We start from the raw sequence: 17479 nt of genomic DNA, 5'->3' as shown, positions 1-17479 counted from the left end.
GGGAAAAACTTCAGTAGCATTCTCTAATGCTGCAAAAACTGGAGTTTCCTCAATATGATGTAGATAGTCAAACTATTTTTACAGCATAGGTTATCCTGATATTATGTTTCTGTTTCTGTCATTCACAAAAATAAAAGGTACCTAAGAAACCCAAAGGATTATCTACCAATAGAATTACATGTAGCTCAAGGCTGAATGGTAGAGTTCTTGGTGGTCTTTGAGTTTGATTGTTTGCTTGCAGTTTTTTTGTTACCTGACCAGGTTTTATTTCCAGTGCTAATTGAATATGATTATTTTTATACTGTAATGTCATATGTAACAATAGCTATTCTAGGAGAAACTAATGCATATTTTTAGACTCCAGTAAATTGTTATATGGTCTACTGAAGAAAGACATACCACCAGATAAATGGTTAATTATAGAATGGGTGGAAATTGTATAATTACTATAATCAATCGTATGCCTTCTAGTTAAAAAGTGGGTAAAAAACAATTACTGCCAACCTGCTTTCCATTGAGGACCTGCACACTGCACGATTCAAAAAAAAGAGTTGTGAAAATATTTACAGACCCCACCTCGCATCCTGGACATAAATTGTTTCAACTCCTACCCTCAAAATGATGCTATAGAACACTGTGCACGAAGACAACTAGACACAAGAACAGTTTCTTACTGAATGCCATCACTCTGCTAAACAAATAATTCCCTCACCACTGTCAAGCCATTCACTAAGGCTGCATTACTATTATTATTAGACTTCTCATTGTTCCTATCATCCATCTCCTCCCACTTATGACTGCAGGACTGTAACTTTGTTGTTTGTATCCTTACGATTTATATTAATATTCACTGTTTCCTGATTGCTTATTTGTACCCTATGACCATCATTAAGTGCTGTACCTTATGACTCTTGGCGAATTTATCTTGTCTTTTAATGTACATGAGCATAAGCACCAAAGATAAATTCCTTGTGTGTCCAATCACACTTGGCCAATAAAGAATTCTATTCTGTTCTGTTCTATTCTATTCTAAAGGGAAAACTCAAACTCTATTTTATTTTGAACTCAGGAAAGGGGAATTGAAAATAGAGACCTTTTTTGGATTAATACATTTACTACTTATATTCATTCCTACAATCCATAGAAACTAAAGTTTAGAAAATCCCTATCTTGATATTTTCTGAAACAACAGCTATATAAATAGAGAGCAACTGGTTTCACAAATAGCAAAAAGCTGTATTAAAAAGGGTCAGAATGCCCCATCCCCAGTAATAAGAACAGAGGAATTCTCATGGCTAAATGCCCAAGCTACAATCATGAGTTTAGAAGATGCTGAGTCTTACCTTGTTTAAGCTTCGTGCGGCACTGTCTTTTCCACCAGGTGTCAGGTTTCGAAGCTGCACGTCCAATAATCCCACCAACTGGTCCATGGCACGAACTGAATAAGTGATATCCCCTGCATGCAAGTGGCTTTTTGTTTGTTCAGCAAGTTCTCTAGCAACATTGGCAGCTGTCTCTCCTGATTTCAACTGTGGTTGAAAACATAACAAGATATTTTATGGACTAGCCTAAGAGAAATGTATGTTTCATGATGAGGGAACATTAAAAGTAGCCCAGCTGATATTGGCAATAACAATATAGCGCTTTCAAGGTTTTGAAAGGGCTTGAAGCATTTGCTAGGCCACCATAATTCTTAAAACAAAAGACTAAACTAAGTCATTGGAGTTCTGGAATTCTGTGTGAAATGTTCTTTGAATAGAATTCATGTCAAACATAAATGCTTTAAATATTAATAAAATCTACATGAATTCCCTAAAATGGCAAGGGCAATAGATTTTCCTGCTAGAGCTGCAAGGGATACCATAATCTATTAAAATAAGCATATTCTGAAGTTTACGTACTTAGATTTTGAAATCGCAGCAGACATCAGATTATTTGTCAGTTCTTAAACATCAAAAATTGCTTTCCACAACACCTTCCCATGATTCAGGAAAAGCACCAGAGCATACAATTTCTGTCTCAAAAAATGCTCCGATGTCACACCCGGAGAACAGACAGGTGCTTCCTGCCCCATACATTTGTGGCATTCACCCATTTCAGTAGGTTTTTTGTATATTTCTTTTTTTCACAAGGAGAAATCTTGATCTCTTTAGCTGTGTTGGTACAGCTTGTTTTAATCACAGGGAAGAGCTTTCTTATTTGTGTTGAATTTGTGTTGAATTTTTTGAGCCAACATAATTAATAATACAAATTTTAATAATTGACAATTATTAAAACAACAATTATATTTCTTTTCATGCAATTAATGAAAAAGTTGAACTAATCCATTCAAACTAAAAGAGAAAGAAGGAAGTAACAGGAATACCAATATCTCCATTTGGGGGCAGTATGTGACTCCTTTTATCCTGATTGGGAACCATCAGACCTACCTAGCTAGATCTTTGTAGACCTTCAGGGGAGGGAAGTAATGTAAATCGCATACACAAGGAGCATGAACTAAAGTAACATCTGTATATATACTGTATGTCTCTTTGAAAAGTTGACAGTACTGTACATATCACCCTGATATAAATTATTAAGAAGAGTGGAGTGACTTGAGATGTATAATATCTACAAATTTTGTGTTCTGCCTGGGACAAATGAAACAGATTATTATCTCTGTGGTAATCCCTAAGCAATGCCCTGTTGCAGCACTGCTTTGTTTAAAAGAAGAACTAAGGAAGAAATAGCTGATCTATATTTTGAACAGGAAACTATATGAAGTACTGGATTTTTAAAAAAATATCCTGGTTTTGGGAAAGAAAATAGATTGAAAAAGGTATAGGTAAAACACATACCAAATATTTGTTTTATAATAAAACTAGCTGAATACCTGTGCTCCGCTATGAAACTATGTGATCGGGCTTGATAAATCGACACTTGCAGCTTGAAAATTAATGAGTAGTTATGATCATCCTCTCCTCTCCCCTTCTCTCCCTCATGCTTTCTCACAGAGGCCTCTCGTATCCTATCCCCTTCTCTCCCTCAGCCTTGCCCTACAGAAGCCTCCCTTATCCTATCATCTTCTCTCCCTCAGAGTGGCCCCATTGATCCTCTACAAACTCCCAGCCCACAGGCTGGATGAATCACGCTGTTGGCTGTTGGAACAGAGATCTTTTCAGGTGGGGAGTGGGGAATAGAACTCCTTAGCATCAGAGTGTGTTAATAATACAAGAAATACTAATGATTTTGTCATTTTGAAAAATCCTTTCTAAGCAAGCACCTAGAAGCCAAGAGGAACATACGTGCCACATTTCAAGTTTGTAGGCTTTATGGTTCTGGAGATTTCATGATGGCGACATGAATAGTTTTCACTTTTATATATATAGATGAAGTTGCAAAAGAATTCAACTCTATAGTTATTTATATGATATGCATCGCTCATTTCAAGGGAACTTTTTTCTAAGTAGGTCTAAATAGGATTGCAGTCTCAGCCAAGAATGATGAATCTGTGGTCTTCAGATGACATTGAACTATAGTCCTCAAATTCTTTCTCTGTTGATCATAAGGGGCTTCTGGAAGTATCTGAAGATCACAAATTGCACAAATCCCTGCTTTAAGGTTTAATTTTTACGAAAACCACCGAACTGTGGGCAGTGGCTTTATTCACTTGGGATTTTTTTAAAACGAATTGTTTAAGAAATTAAAGAAGCCAAATCACAAAATATCAGGGTTGCAATGATCACTGCTTAATTGAAAAAGAAGCAAGGTGTATGTATAGAAGCATCTACAAGAGTGATCAAAAGTAGGTGTAACCAGGTGATCAGCTCCCTTTTAAGGTGTGTTCACACATCACATAGACCTAAAAAGGGGCATAGATTCAGTTACCTAATTGCTCTCACCATTTTATTGTCCCCTGTAAACAATTTCTGGGTATAACATATATGGTGCATGAGCCTAACAAAGTACAAGAAAACTTCTTCAAATGGCCCACCAAAAACTGGGTAAACTGAATCTTATATCTGGAGGCATCTGAGGAATAGTGTCATTTATCCATTGACTAAGGACAATTTTGATAGATATTATAAATAATGAAATCGTATCAAAATATAAAGACACTAAAAATATAGCATGACTGATGTTTGGAGACACAATCCCCATAGCAACTAAATTAATAAAACTATTCCTCCACTTTTCAAACATGATAACACCTCAATTACAGAATAAGTCAAGTGTAGTATATTTTAAAAGGAGCCACTAGAGGCTACTTGATATGAAATACTATAAAAAATGTTAAATCCTTGAAGAAAAGAATGAATATTAGAAGAACTGCTCGGTTTATTTCACAAATAATAGCATAAGGTCTCCTGCTTGAGCCAGGGGTTTGGACTGGAAGATCTCCAAGGTCCCGTCCAACTCTGTTATTCTGTTATAGTTTATAGCAGTTTTGTAAAACTTGAAAAGGATTTGAGAATGCCTTTATCCATTTTATAATGTGAAATTACCAATCATAACATCATTTTAAAATTGAGTAATTAAATGGCATTTCAATCCATTTCCCGAAAAGATTAGATTACTTAATATAATGCAGTTCTTTGAAACTGAAACTACTTTAATATGAAAAATTCCATTCCTCCATTTCTAGAAGACAGAATATGGGAAAAGATCCAAACAAAGCCGGAACTGAAGCTGTAAACATGTCCTTATTTAGTCATATTTCACTTAATGAAATGCTTGAAGTATTATGCTGACAGCATAAGATATCAGTTTTTTTTTTTTTTACTGAGAACAAAACTAAAATAAGAGTAATAAAGTATGATATCAAAGGGCAATAAAATGTAGGAACTGCACGAAGTACTTATTTTCGACACTATTTCATGTGCTCCTGAAATGTTGTATATGTGCATTGTGACTAGTGGTTATAACAAATACATTCTCCAGCTAACATCCATACTAATAAAATCTGAAAGTATTTTTCATCCATGTGTTAGTTTCTGATTTTTTTAACATAATAAAACATCACTTCTAAAAGATTTTAGAGTTACAAAGATTCACATTTCTGATTATTCTCACGGAGTACTTGCTCTAACTTTAAGTCATGCTGAAACTGATCTTCAGCCTCCTTTATACCTTTATCTAACATAGTTCACCAGGGCTCTTCCTTTTGCTGCATACAGTGGTTTGCTTTGATTTATTCAAAGTTTTGATTACAAAATGTTGTTTTTAAATGAATGCAGAGTGACTGTAACATACACTGTTAGCACAAATATATCACGTCTAAGTGAACAGTTACCTTCTGAGTGATGTGGTTGACCCAAAGTGAGGAACAATTGCTGAGGTCTGGCCCTTGAGGATCCCAGTTTCCACCAGGAGCAAGGCACAGGAACGTCGAAACGCCTGAAATTATAATGACAATGTCATGCTTGAATTAATAATCAATAAGATAACTTTTTGAAGAAGAGAATTCTTTTCCTACTAGTCCAGGCATTAATTTATATCTTAGAAAAATATCATTGTGAGCCAGAATATAATTGTGAGCCAGAAAAAAACATTGTTTGGTTACCTATATATCTAGATTTCTGATACAACTATCTGGGCTGAAAACTCATACTATCACTGAGACAATGCAAAAGAAACTTCCTGGCACAGAATGCTACTTTGAAGTCCAGAATTCTACATAGGCTGTGAATTCTTGGAGGCATCTCCCAGAGTTTGAAAAAACAGTCACAGAATTATAGGGCTTAATGTGAACGAAAAGAGAAATTACTAAGCATATGATGGGTGATGGCACAGTTTGATTGGAGAAATACAGGAATCATTGGCCACGCTACCACTTGCTCGTGAGGTCATTGAAGCCTGGCACACCACAAATAATTCCATCAACAGATACACTGAACTACAACCAACCTATGAACCCCTCAGAATTCAAATCAACCGCACTGCCAACCAGAGACAGCAGTAACCCTCAACCAACCCCCCAACCAGCAATGACCCTCACCTGACATAACCTCCCGTCACAAAACCCATCACAAGACTCTCACTGGTGATCTACAGCTGACCCAACACAAGGCCCTCACTTGACATACCCACAACTGACAAGACCCATCAAAAGAACCCTCACCTGATGCTACCTCACCATCACAAGACCCACTGACCACACAAAGCCTTATAAGCAGAAGAATACTGACACTGACATCCCCCAAATTCCGCTGAAGAAGTAACCTATCTTTTGAAAACCAACCCACAAGCTTGGAGAATGAACCTCCACCCTCATATGATGGACGATCTTATGAAAGGCATCTGTGAAATGAATTTTTATTCAACTTAAATTTAGATGATATGGAAGCTTTAAAATTTTTTTTAGTCCCTTCCTTGTTTGTGATTGAAAGGCAGAATGAATCCTTTCAATCCACATTATTTTGTAGAAAGGATAACTTTTAAATATGTCCCCCCCCCCAAAAAAACCCTTTAGATACTGTAAATAAAGCCATAGACTTTTGTAACTGATACACTCTTAAGAAAAACTACACAGAGGGGCACTTGATGTATAACAATAAGCCAGAAGCCAAAAAGGGATGGTTTCCCATAATTGAAATTGTGGGAAAAACAAACTGAAAATAATTCTGCATGCCAATCTTTACATTAAAATGAAAATGTTGAAAATTCAAACATATTTTTTCATGGAAAAAAATTGAACCCTCAGATAGCAATTTAATAAGTTATTTAAAAAATATAATCACTGACTCTATTAAAGTATTCCATCCTCCATTCTTTCACTCACTGTTATGTTAAAACAGGAGCAGCTGTGTTTTAATTCCAATTTACTGATTTGGATCTTAAAAGCAAATAATGTCTGATTTTTTAATACCAATCTAGTGGGAAAGAGGTATTTAATATTAATAGTATAGTTTGTTAATGAAGTGACATGTTCAACAATATATTTAGGTCACACTGTATTATAAAATATCATGGTAATATATAAAATGCATAACCACCTTGTTATGCTACAATGTCATACTGTATAGCAAAATTATAAAACAACCTCTTATTAATAGATTGCCTAACTGATATTATACCAGGGCAAATTAAATCATTGCCAACATAAATGTTATTCAAAGGGTAATCAAAAAGGGCATTACCACTGAAAAGACGTGTTCCTTGACATGTATTATTAACTTTATTTGTTCTATTTTTAAATTTTTCCAATTTTTCCAGCTCCCCATCTCACCAAACAAGCAACTCTTTTAAGCACTAATACTTTCAATGCCGCTCAGCAATGAATATGCAAATAACATTCTTCTTTACTAGTTTCGGATGCCTCTATTAAACAATTTTCTATATTAAGGGAAGCTTTTGTGCCATGAAAATCCATTTTCATTAGCCTGATCCATCAGTATCATGAACTGAAAACAATATTTCAAACATAGACAACAAGAATATATTAACAACTGGAGGATAGATATTCTTATTTCACAGATCCAAAAAGGCACCTTGAGATGGGATGTTCTACCAGAAAATGTTGCTCTCTATGAGACACTTGAAAGGCTCTGTGATTGTTGCCATAGCCAAGTTCTACTGACTGCATTTAAAATAAGAAAATAACTAAAAATGTCTGCAACTCTGGTTTATGGTCAGCTAAACATGGTCTAACTCTAACTCTAAGTAAAGGATTAAGTTCTTTCTTTAAAAAAAAATCAAAATCACTCAGTGAGGCTTTTAATTTTTAAATGTTCTTTTAGCTGAAATTGTCTTACACTCACTCACTGTTATTCATTTTAATCATTTAGTTTTATCCTTAGGCCTACTGCTGAGTGAAGCTTTTTATCTATATTTTCTTACATCTTTGAGCATACTGTTATATTTGCTTTGTACTGCTTAAGGAGTGCAATAAAAATCGATTTAATTTGATTCACGGACCTTGGGCTGGCATTCCATGCACTATCCTGCCAATTTCAATGAGAAAGTTATCATTGTTTGTTAGGATCTGTATCAAAAGCCAGCTGTGTGACTTTGGGACAGTCACTCTCTCTTAGTCCAAATCACCTTACAGGGTTGTCGTTGTGGGGAAAATAGGAGGAAGGAGTATTATATATGTTCACTGCCTTGACTTATTTATAAAGTAGTAAAGGCAGGATAAAAATCTAATAAATAAGTAAGAGGGGACATTTGGAAGTTTCCTTTTTCTTTCCATCTTACGATCTCACATGGAAATTAGGATTTCTGCAAGAAAACAGATCAAGGCAGAGGAAATTCTCTTCAATCATTCCAGAATCCAAGGGTATAAGTGGGCCAACCATTGCTAAAAAGGCTATTAATAAACATAACAAAGGTGCTAATTTTTGATGCTATTTTTTTAAAACCTCCACAAAGACCATTTTGCAAAAAGACAGAAAGAAGGTGAAGAACAAGCAAAACTTTGATACCCTGTTATTTGTTTAGTATTAAGTAACTCCTGATTAAATGTCTTGATAGAGCAAAGAAATTGTCTTTTGGGCACCGCTGCTTACCCACAGTGCCTTTTGGGCATGGCTGCTTAGCCACCTGTCCTTGTCGGGTCTTGAACCACATGATTTCACGAGCTTCCACAGTTTCACAACTCTCTGCACCAATTGCAGGCAGCTGGGAAGAGGCAGGTGGCAGATGTGTTGTCATTTCATTCAGACTATCCAAAGCTGGAGAAAGTGTAGTTGTGCTTCTGTTCCTTCTACCCAGGGCTGATATAGTGGTTGTGTGTACAGTGCTGGTTGTAATAACTCTGGTTGTTGTGCCTGTGGTAGTCCCACCCAGGCCTGTTCCTCCAGATGTTGATGCTATCAATTCAAAGCAAAAACAAGTTAGTGGCAAATCTTTATGTTTTTTATTCCTCTTCCTATGCATGAAATCTTCTGCTAGAGTTGGGAATATATACAATACAATAGCAGAGTTGGAAGGGACCTTGGAGGTCTTCTAGTCCAATCCCCTGCCTAGGCAGGAAAGCCTATACCGTTTCAGACAAATGGCTATCCAACATCTTCTTAAAGACTTGCAGTGTTGGGGCTTTCACAACTTCTGGAGACAAACTGTTCCACTGATTAATTGTTCTAACTGTCAGGAAATTTGTCCTCAAATCTAAGTTGCTTCTCTCCTTGATTAATTTCCACCCATTGCTTCTTGTTCTACCCTCAGGTGCCTTGGAAAATAGTTTGACTCTCTCTTCTTTGTGGCAACCCCTGAGATATTGCAATACTGCTATCATGTCTCCTCTAGTCCTTCTTTCTATTAAACTAGACATACCCAGTTCCTGCAACCGTTCTTCATATGTTTTAGTCTCTAGTCCCCTAATCATCTTTGTTGCTCTTCTCTGCACTCTTTCCAGAGTCTCCACATCTTTTCTACATCGTGGTGACGATATGAATGCTGCTATTCTTTAGGGCAGTGATGGTGAATCTTTTAGGCCCAGAGTGCCCAAATTGGAAGTCGTGTGCATGCATGCGTGCACCAGACTGCCAGAAACCCAACAATCAGCTGGCTGAGCTGGGGTGACAGCACACTTGCCCACAGAAAGGGCTTTGTGTCCCACATCGGGCACAGTTGCCATAGTTTGCCATTACAGATTTAGGGAATCTAAGGATATTAAAATACCAGAAAAAAATTAAATCCCACTTAACCGAATAGAGAACAAATAATGAAGTTGCAACAATGGCTAAATGTTAAGATAAGCACACCTACTTGACATTCTGTAGGAATACAGTTACACTCAGATGATAATTGTTCATCTTTGGTAAAACACTTGGGGTAATTCTGGAAAATACATGGGACTATTTTATCATTGCATACTACTTATTTTTAAAATTTCGTAGCCTGCCTCCTGAAATTGTGATGTTTCATCTTTGGAATTTTCAAGAAAAGATTGGACTGCTATTTGCTCAGGATGGCATGAAGACTAGTCTAAATGATCTCCACAATCCCTTCCAGCTCCATGATTCTATGAAAAATGTGATGAAGCTAAATTATTTTTAGACTACTTCTTGTTTTTTTTCTTTTTTAATCCACAGGAACGAATTTATCTTGAAACAAAGTTTTCAATATTTATTGAAATTAGTAAGAGTGTGAAGAAGAAGAAGAGCAAACAGATGATCAGCAATGGTATTCACTAGGAAAAAAGACAAGGGGGAGAGGGAACCTAATCTCCTTAATAGCTACTGATTACAAGGAATGCATCTTAATTCCCATTGTTGAGATCTGAATGACTGCTCCCTGCTAAATGAGTTGGGGCTGCTGCAGGGAGTCTAGAAGAAATATAAAGCAGCCGTTTTCCAAGAAACGGCAAGGAAGACCGAGTCCTGGTGTGAAAATTCAATAGCAGGAAGTGGCTAATGAACTTTTCTTCAAAAGGAACATTGCTTTGTTAACCTGAAAATAGTGATTTAATAAACAAAAGTGAAGATAAATAGACAGTACTTTGGAAGCAAGACTTATAACACCTGAGAGATGGTTGAGTTCCTCCATAAAATAAATGTAAAAAATAAATAATGCTTGGCAAAGGCTCAGAATTGAGGAAGGGAGACAAAACTGTATTAGATCAATAAAAGAAATTAGATCAATAAAGGAAAGGTAAATAAAAGAAGACAAAACTGTCTTCATTTATAAAGGAGGAAAAAACTGTATTAGATCAAAGAAAGGGGTGCTATATCAGAACTGTCAGATGTTACTTCTTTTCTATCCTGCTCTACGGAGCAGAGAGTTGGTCTCTGACAGAAAGCCACTTGAAGAGACTAGTAGTCATTTGAAATGTAGATTTACAGGTGGCTGTTATGTATAAGCTGAGTTGACAAAATCAGAAATGAGGAGGTGATAAGCCGCCTGGGAAAGTAAAGGGAGATCATCAAAACCACACAAAAGTGAAAAAATATTTTGGACATGTGATGCAACACCCGGAAAAATACAGCATACTCCACTTAATTCCCCATGGAAAGATTGAAGGCAAATGAGATCCAAGCAGAAGAACATCATGGCTTCAAAATCTAAGGGACTGGTTTGGACAAAACTCACCACCACTTTTTCATGTGGCTGTTGATAAAAATATGATCGCCAACATCCAATGACGGATATGGCACAAGAAGAAGAAGATGATGATATCAGAACCAGAAGATGCCAATAAAGAAAAAATCAACCAAAGAAGCATGCCCAATGGACAAGAATGACAACCAAAAACAGATGATGAGAGAAACAGGGAAAAAGAACTATTGAACAGGAATGTAGATGAAAAGTTATGGTAACTCACTGTTATTAGGATTAGAAACAAAGGTATGCAAATTAGATCAACTGGGCCTTAAAGGGTGCTGTATGCCAAGACAAATTAAAATAATGAAGGAACAATTGAAATGTATCAAATGATTGGCAGTTATTTATTAACTTTATTTATATTTAGTTATCTGTTCTTCTTATTCATTCTCCTAGAAGGATGTGCATGATCCAATGCTTTGTCAAAATGATAAAAAGGGTTGCACTATAGCAATGCTACCTCTGCCTCTGTTATATGTGAATCATTATATCATACACAAAAATGAAAGGAGAAGAGCCTACATATAGAGGTAAGAGAACCGTGAAAAGCCTAAAAGATACTTCCATTGAATTATTTTCTTTAGATATATTTTTGAAAGAAGAGGCTCTTGGTCTCTGGGGCTACTACGGTATATGTTCTAACTCCTACTACTCTAGAAGATGGATTGTGGGTTTGAGATGGCTGCACTGGCCAACATTTATTTCACTGAAGCACAGTAAAACTTATCACAACAGCTTTAAATTGAATCTTATGATGATCGGAGACAAAACTATCTTATGAAAGGTTCTCAGGTAAAGACATATGTCTATGTGGTAGTCCTCAACTTACAACTACTCATTTAGCATCTGTTTGAAGTTATGATGGAAGAGATTTACAACCTGTGCCTGAAGTTACAGCTTTTGCAATGCCCTTATAGTCACATGATTTCACTTACAACTGCAGGGGCAATTCAACTCCCCAATATCTGCCTTTTTGGATGTCCTGCATTCTGCAACTTAACTCTGTTTCTCCCCAGCACCTCTATTGCCCCCCATTACCTGCAGGTAACCTTTGTGTTTTTTCCTCCAGCTGGTGGCCTGGAATTCAGGCACTGGGTGAGGGGACAGCACTGGGATGCACATGGTAAGGGTGCAGAGAGCTGGTTGCAGTTTCATAAGTGGAAGGTGCTATGTGGGTGGAGGAAAAACTGGAGGAAGGAGAAGGGCATGGCCTTCCAAGAGGTGCAGTGCACACTCTGCAGCTGATATTGCAAACACTCTTGGAAAATGCGCCTGCAGGCTTTAATGAGGGGTGGAGGAAATTCCAACATTGACAGAATCTACCATTCTTGGCCCAACATTCTCTCTGCAAAGCAGGCAAAAGTCACGAGGTGGGCATGAAGAATACTCTAACCCTGTAATGGTGAACCTGTGGCACGTGTAGCCATTTCTGAAGGCACGTGAACCGTTGCCCTGCAGCTCCAGCACGCATGCACGTTCTGGCCAGCTGATTTCAGCCTTGATTTTCGGCTGTTTTTCGCCCTCTGGAGGCTTCCCTGAAGCCTCCAGAGGGTGAAAAACAGCCCAAAGTACAAACTGGAAGTGCAAAAATGGGCCATTTTCAGCCTCCGGAGCCTCTGGAGGATTGGGGAAGGCCTTTTTTTGCCTTCCCCAGGTTCCTAGAAAGGGTGTGGAACCTGGGGAGGGCGAAAAATGGGTCCACTGTGCCATCGCGTGCCAAAAGTGGGGGGGGGGGGGGCGCAGTGGGTCACGCGTGCATGTGCAGGAGCATAGAGTTATGGATGTGGGCATGCACCCCCCCAACGCTCCCCACACTTTTGGCACACGATGGCAAAAAGATTAGCCATCACGGCTCTAACCAATCAGAAGGAGAATGCCATGTGACACTATCCAATCAAACAGAGATAGATGTGAACTTTCTCCAATCTCATTACTTATTAATCCACATTGGACTGACCTGTGGATACGTGTTCAAGTTAGGCAATGCAGAGAAGAAAGCAGTTTGTTTCCCAAATGTAAAATCTCTGCACCAACCTGCACCTTCTTTTTTTATTCCCTCTGGTAAATGTTCAGTCTTTTCTATGCCAACATCAACTACTGTAGGTAAACTAAAAAAGATCCTCAGCAATGCAGCAGAGGCAGCACTAGCAGTCAGGGAAGGAGGGAGAGGCATGGGTGTAAGCTTTTAAGTCTTGATTAACCTGCCGCCTTGGCTGGTGATGCTTGTGACTCAGGGACCCATCTGCCATTGCCAATGTCCTAAAAGTCCACTGGTCCCAGATACCCTACAAGAAGACTTTGACTGCTTAGCTATCCCAGCACCCACAATGATGCCCAGGCACTACCAGACGTGCTGAGCCATAAGTATTTTCCCCTGGAGGAAGGAGATAAATGGATATGGGGAGTTGAAGGGAAGGCGAGTGTGGCAGCACAGAAGAAGCATGAGGTAAGAAGAGAAATGGGAAATAAAAAAATGTATGGGGCTGCTTAACAGAAAACTACTCAAACTACTACCCAGTTTAATCTGATGTTCTTCATCAAGAAAATATGTCTTTCACTAGGCAATTGTGAAGAGCAGAACACAGAGGAATGATTGAAGCTTGGGAATAACAGAAGCAGAATCAGCAAATTGAACTAACCCCTGAATGAGTTTTAAAATTTAGAGCCAGATGAATTGCTGATATAGTATTGTGGGAACTTGCTGATGGTCTGGCTGAAATTTTATTACTGTACCTTTGATGAATCCTAAACAAAAACTGATGTGTCAGATGGGAGGAATGCAAATATTTTGCTTGCCCTCAAAATTGGTGAAACAGGGACACAGGAAAATAGAGTCGGGCATCAATAGATGATCATGATGACCAGCAAAACACATTGAAACCAAGCAATTACCAGAACCCAGTATGCATTTGTTAAGAACAAGTCACACTGGATTAACACTGTCCCTGATTAGGAAACAAATTGCATGTAAATCAGGAGTGGGTTCCAGCAGGCACTACTGCCGGTTTGCTCTTGGGAGCGTTGCGTGCATGCTTGATGCACGCAATGCACGGTACAATAGAAATTGTTCTGTGCATGTGCAGAAGTGAAAAACAAGATGGCACATGCCCAGAAAACCAGTTTGGGGGCGTGGCAGGCCTGGGTCACTGCTGGTTCCAGCAACCCAGGCTGCCAAACCACTACTGGTTCAGCAAAACCGTTGGGAACCCACCACTGATATAAGTAGATATATAACTGATTCAAAAAATTATGTAAAGCATATTCAACTCATGAAACTCTATGAGCAATTGACTACTTCTCTTAAAGAAAGAGTTTAACAAACTATGCATTTTCAGAGGCAGCAATGAGTATAATCAGGAGACCTAAAACTAGATCCCAAGTTGAATGAAGGAAGACTTAAGCAATATTAATTTTTAAAACCAACACAATATGTTAGAACACACTTCAAAATATCTTAAAGAGTACCAAACAGGAGAAAATTAAGAAAGGACAGGACCTAGAATAATGGTTAACATTTACAGGTTTTGTTTAAAAATAATTCTAATTGTTTGATAGTGGTATTAATAAATCAAAGAAGTTATGTGTTTCCTACAGTGGAATGCAATCAATCAGAGGCTGGAGGCTATTTTTTGTGGGTATTTTAATTTGGATTTATATCATGAAAATAGAAGATTGTATGAGCTCTTCAAAAATATGCTTCTTAGGGAAATCTGTGAAGTTTCTTCACTATGTTTTATTGGAAGAAAACTATTCCTTTGTACAATGAAATTTCAGTTATAGAAAGGTAGACTCTTAGGGAAAATATAACAGTCATTTAATAGCAGAATTAATTACTGTGGTTAATAGCTGGAATGCTTTTAAGCAGAGGATATTGTGAATGCTTAAATTGTATTCCCGAATACATGGGAAACTAGATTTTTCCTTTATATTACATATTGTACTATTATAAAGCACAAGTAATATATTATTTGGGTTCAGTGGTATTTATTAAGTGTTGACTGGAGATTATTAATACTCTGATGTTTAAAAACCTCAAACCTTTACAGATGAAAATAACCTAACCTTTCCTTCCTTCCTTCCTTCCTTCCTTCCTTCCTTCCTTCCTTCCTTCCTTCCTTCCTTCCTTCCTTCCTTCCTTCCTTCAACAAATGTCAAAATATTTTTATCTGGAGAACAGTCCCCCCCTCTGTTTTCCTTTTCCTTTTCCATATTTTTATCAACTGATTGAGTGACATAAGACTTTATTGTTATATAGCCACCGGCAATAAGAAAAGAAGGATATCATTTTAACATGTCACTCTATAAAATTAGTTTATACTCAGAGCAGGCAATCTGATGTCTTCCAGATGGTCTATATCTCCCAAAATGTCATGCCATTGGCCATATTTACCGGAGTAATAAAAATTGAAGTACAAAACATTTAGAGGGCACAACTTTTTACGTGACTTTGGTAACAAATAATAATTAAAATAGCACACAATATTAAACAGCACAACAGCATCAAAAACATTGATTTGTAAATTTGGATTATTCTTCATCTTAAAATTACCAAAGATATAGTCTAAGAAATTAAACGTATGTTAAAATGTAGGAAGCTCTTTAGGCTATAGTCCTATAAGAATACTGGAAAGGTGAGACTAAAAAAGGGTAAATGCATATACAAAAGGGGCGGGACTTGTATCCCAAGTGTTCGGGGTAGAGCTTTCACTCTTCCCTCCACAGCTGCTGTGATTCATCCTTAAGAACAATGCAGAAATGAACCTGATCCTTAAAAAGGAACACAGAAGGTCCATTGGCCCAAGTGAAATACCTCTGACTGCAAGGATATGCAGTACTATTGGGTTTTTTCTTGAAGGCACTAAGAGAATTAAATAGTATTAGGGCTCACAAGAATAATTCCATAAGGGGAGGAGGAGCCAACGTCGCAACAATACGGATGTGCGGTCTCGATGCTCCGAGACCGCAGCCAATACTTTTGCTGCTGGATGGTCCAATCGCACCTAAATCATCCCGCAGAGATGGGATCTCAGGGACATTGCAAAGTCCCTGATCGATCCAAGAGAAGTTCTTCAAGCTGGAGACAAAAAATCCAGCCATTAGGCTGATGAAGTCGGGGCAGCTCCAAAATGGAAGGATACGGAAAGAGAAAGTGTTTCCATCTGGTGAGGATTTTTTATCATTTAAAAGAGACTGCCTATAAAAAACTTAAAATTAATTTAAATTGGAGAACAGAAGAAATAAATTTGGAATGGTTTTGGACAGTGGGTTATCTTACTTTTTAAATGCTATCTTCATGGATGGAATTTATGCAAGCCTTTTAAAACAAATGGATTAAGTTTTCTTTTTCTATTTTTTCTTTTATCATTCTTTGTAACCTATGGACTAAAATTATCCTCTTTCATTACTGTGGGTGTTCTTCTAACTCATTCAAAAATTGGACTTTTTTTTAACTTGAGGTACAAAAAGAAACAAAGTAAGTAAATAAGTAAGTAAGTAAAGTAAAATCTTTATTACCGTCAAAGACCAGCAATACACATTAGTTTTTACACTATATTAAAAAATACTAACATTAAAATATAATTAAAAAGTATTGACGTTAAAAGTGGATAATAACATAATGGTCCAAAGATTGTTAAAGGTATGTCCAGATAATTGGTACAAGATGGTACTATACTTCGTAGCCAATTTTTTTCTTATGGACATTGCAGCAGCACAGAACTTTGCCACTGCATACGTGGTAACCGGGTTAGTGTCCTGGAGGAGAAAGCCTAGATAAAAATGGTCTGCCCTCCCTGACAATCTCTCTAATAAGGGGAGACTATGTGCAGACCCACAAGCTCTGTATAGCTTGCAGTGTAATAGAACATGTGAATTATCTTCCACTTCTCCTTTACCACATATACAAACCCGTTCTGCTATATGTGTTCTCTTATACCTGCCCTGGAGGAGTGCTGAAGGAAGAGTATAATTTAAAACTAGTTAAACTTAGTGAAATTTAGTGACAATAGATATAGTTAAATAAATAATTGATAATGATAATAATGTATACAATGTGTAGTGTTATGATAAATAATAATTGGATATGAATATTGAATGGTACCTATGAAAGGAAGATTAGAAATCCTTTTGGATTATATATAAAGGTTAATAAAAAAGAACTAAGTTAGATACAGTTAAATCTTGATTATTAGGGGGAAAATGTTATGATACAAGTTATAGTTAAATAAAGGAGGGATAATGATAACAACGTATATATAGGTATGAGTACAACATAAGGAAACTGGATGTAAATTGTAAACAGTGATTTGGAAAGGAGGATTAGAAAATGTTGTTTTTAAATATTATGGATGTTTAGCTAGAATAGGATATAAGGATTCAGTGTTATTGGAGGATTTTAGAAATAGTAAATGAAATGCCAGTATGTGATTATGTATTAAATCTTGGTATATTTTATAAT

The 17479-nt window shown here is 37.1% G+C and overlaps 1 protein-coding gene across 20 annotated transcripts in view; it reads right to left on the bottom strand.

Annotated features, from left to right (window-relative positions):
* Positions 1-17479, bottom strand: part of ADGRL3 (adhesion G protein-coupled receptor L3) — a 540567-nt gene that overhangs the window by 191744 nt on the left and 331344 nt on the right. For all 20 annotated transcript variants that reach the window (XM_087716492.1, XM_087716493.1, XM_087716494.1 and 17 more), the window contains 3 exons: positions 8487-8789; positions 5273-5376; positions 1344-1529 (listed from right to left, as the gene is read on the bottom strand). In XM_087716492.1, the coding sequence (XP_087572618.1) occupies positions 1344-1529; positions 5273-5376; positions 8487-8789 (593 nt within the window). The remainder of the gene's footprint in view (positions 1-1343; positions 1530-5272; positions 5377-8486; positions 8790-17479) is intronic.

Source organism: Thamnophis sirtalis, unplaced genomic scaffold (genome assembly GCF_051295495.1).
Source record: "Thamnophis sirtalis isolate CommonGarterSnake01/CBP01778 unplaced genomic scaffold, rThaSir2_p1.2 scaffold_5, whole genome shotgun sequence".
NCBI classification, from domain to species: domain Eukaryota; kingdom Metazoa; phylum Chordata; class Lepidosauria; order Squamata; family Natricidae; genus Thamnophis; species Thamnophis sirtalis.
The sequence above is the reverse complement of the archived record's forward strand: the minus strand, read 5'-3'. Positions and strand labels throughout refer to the sequence as shown.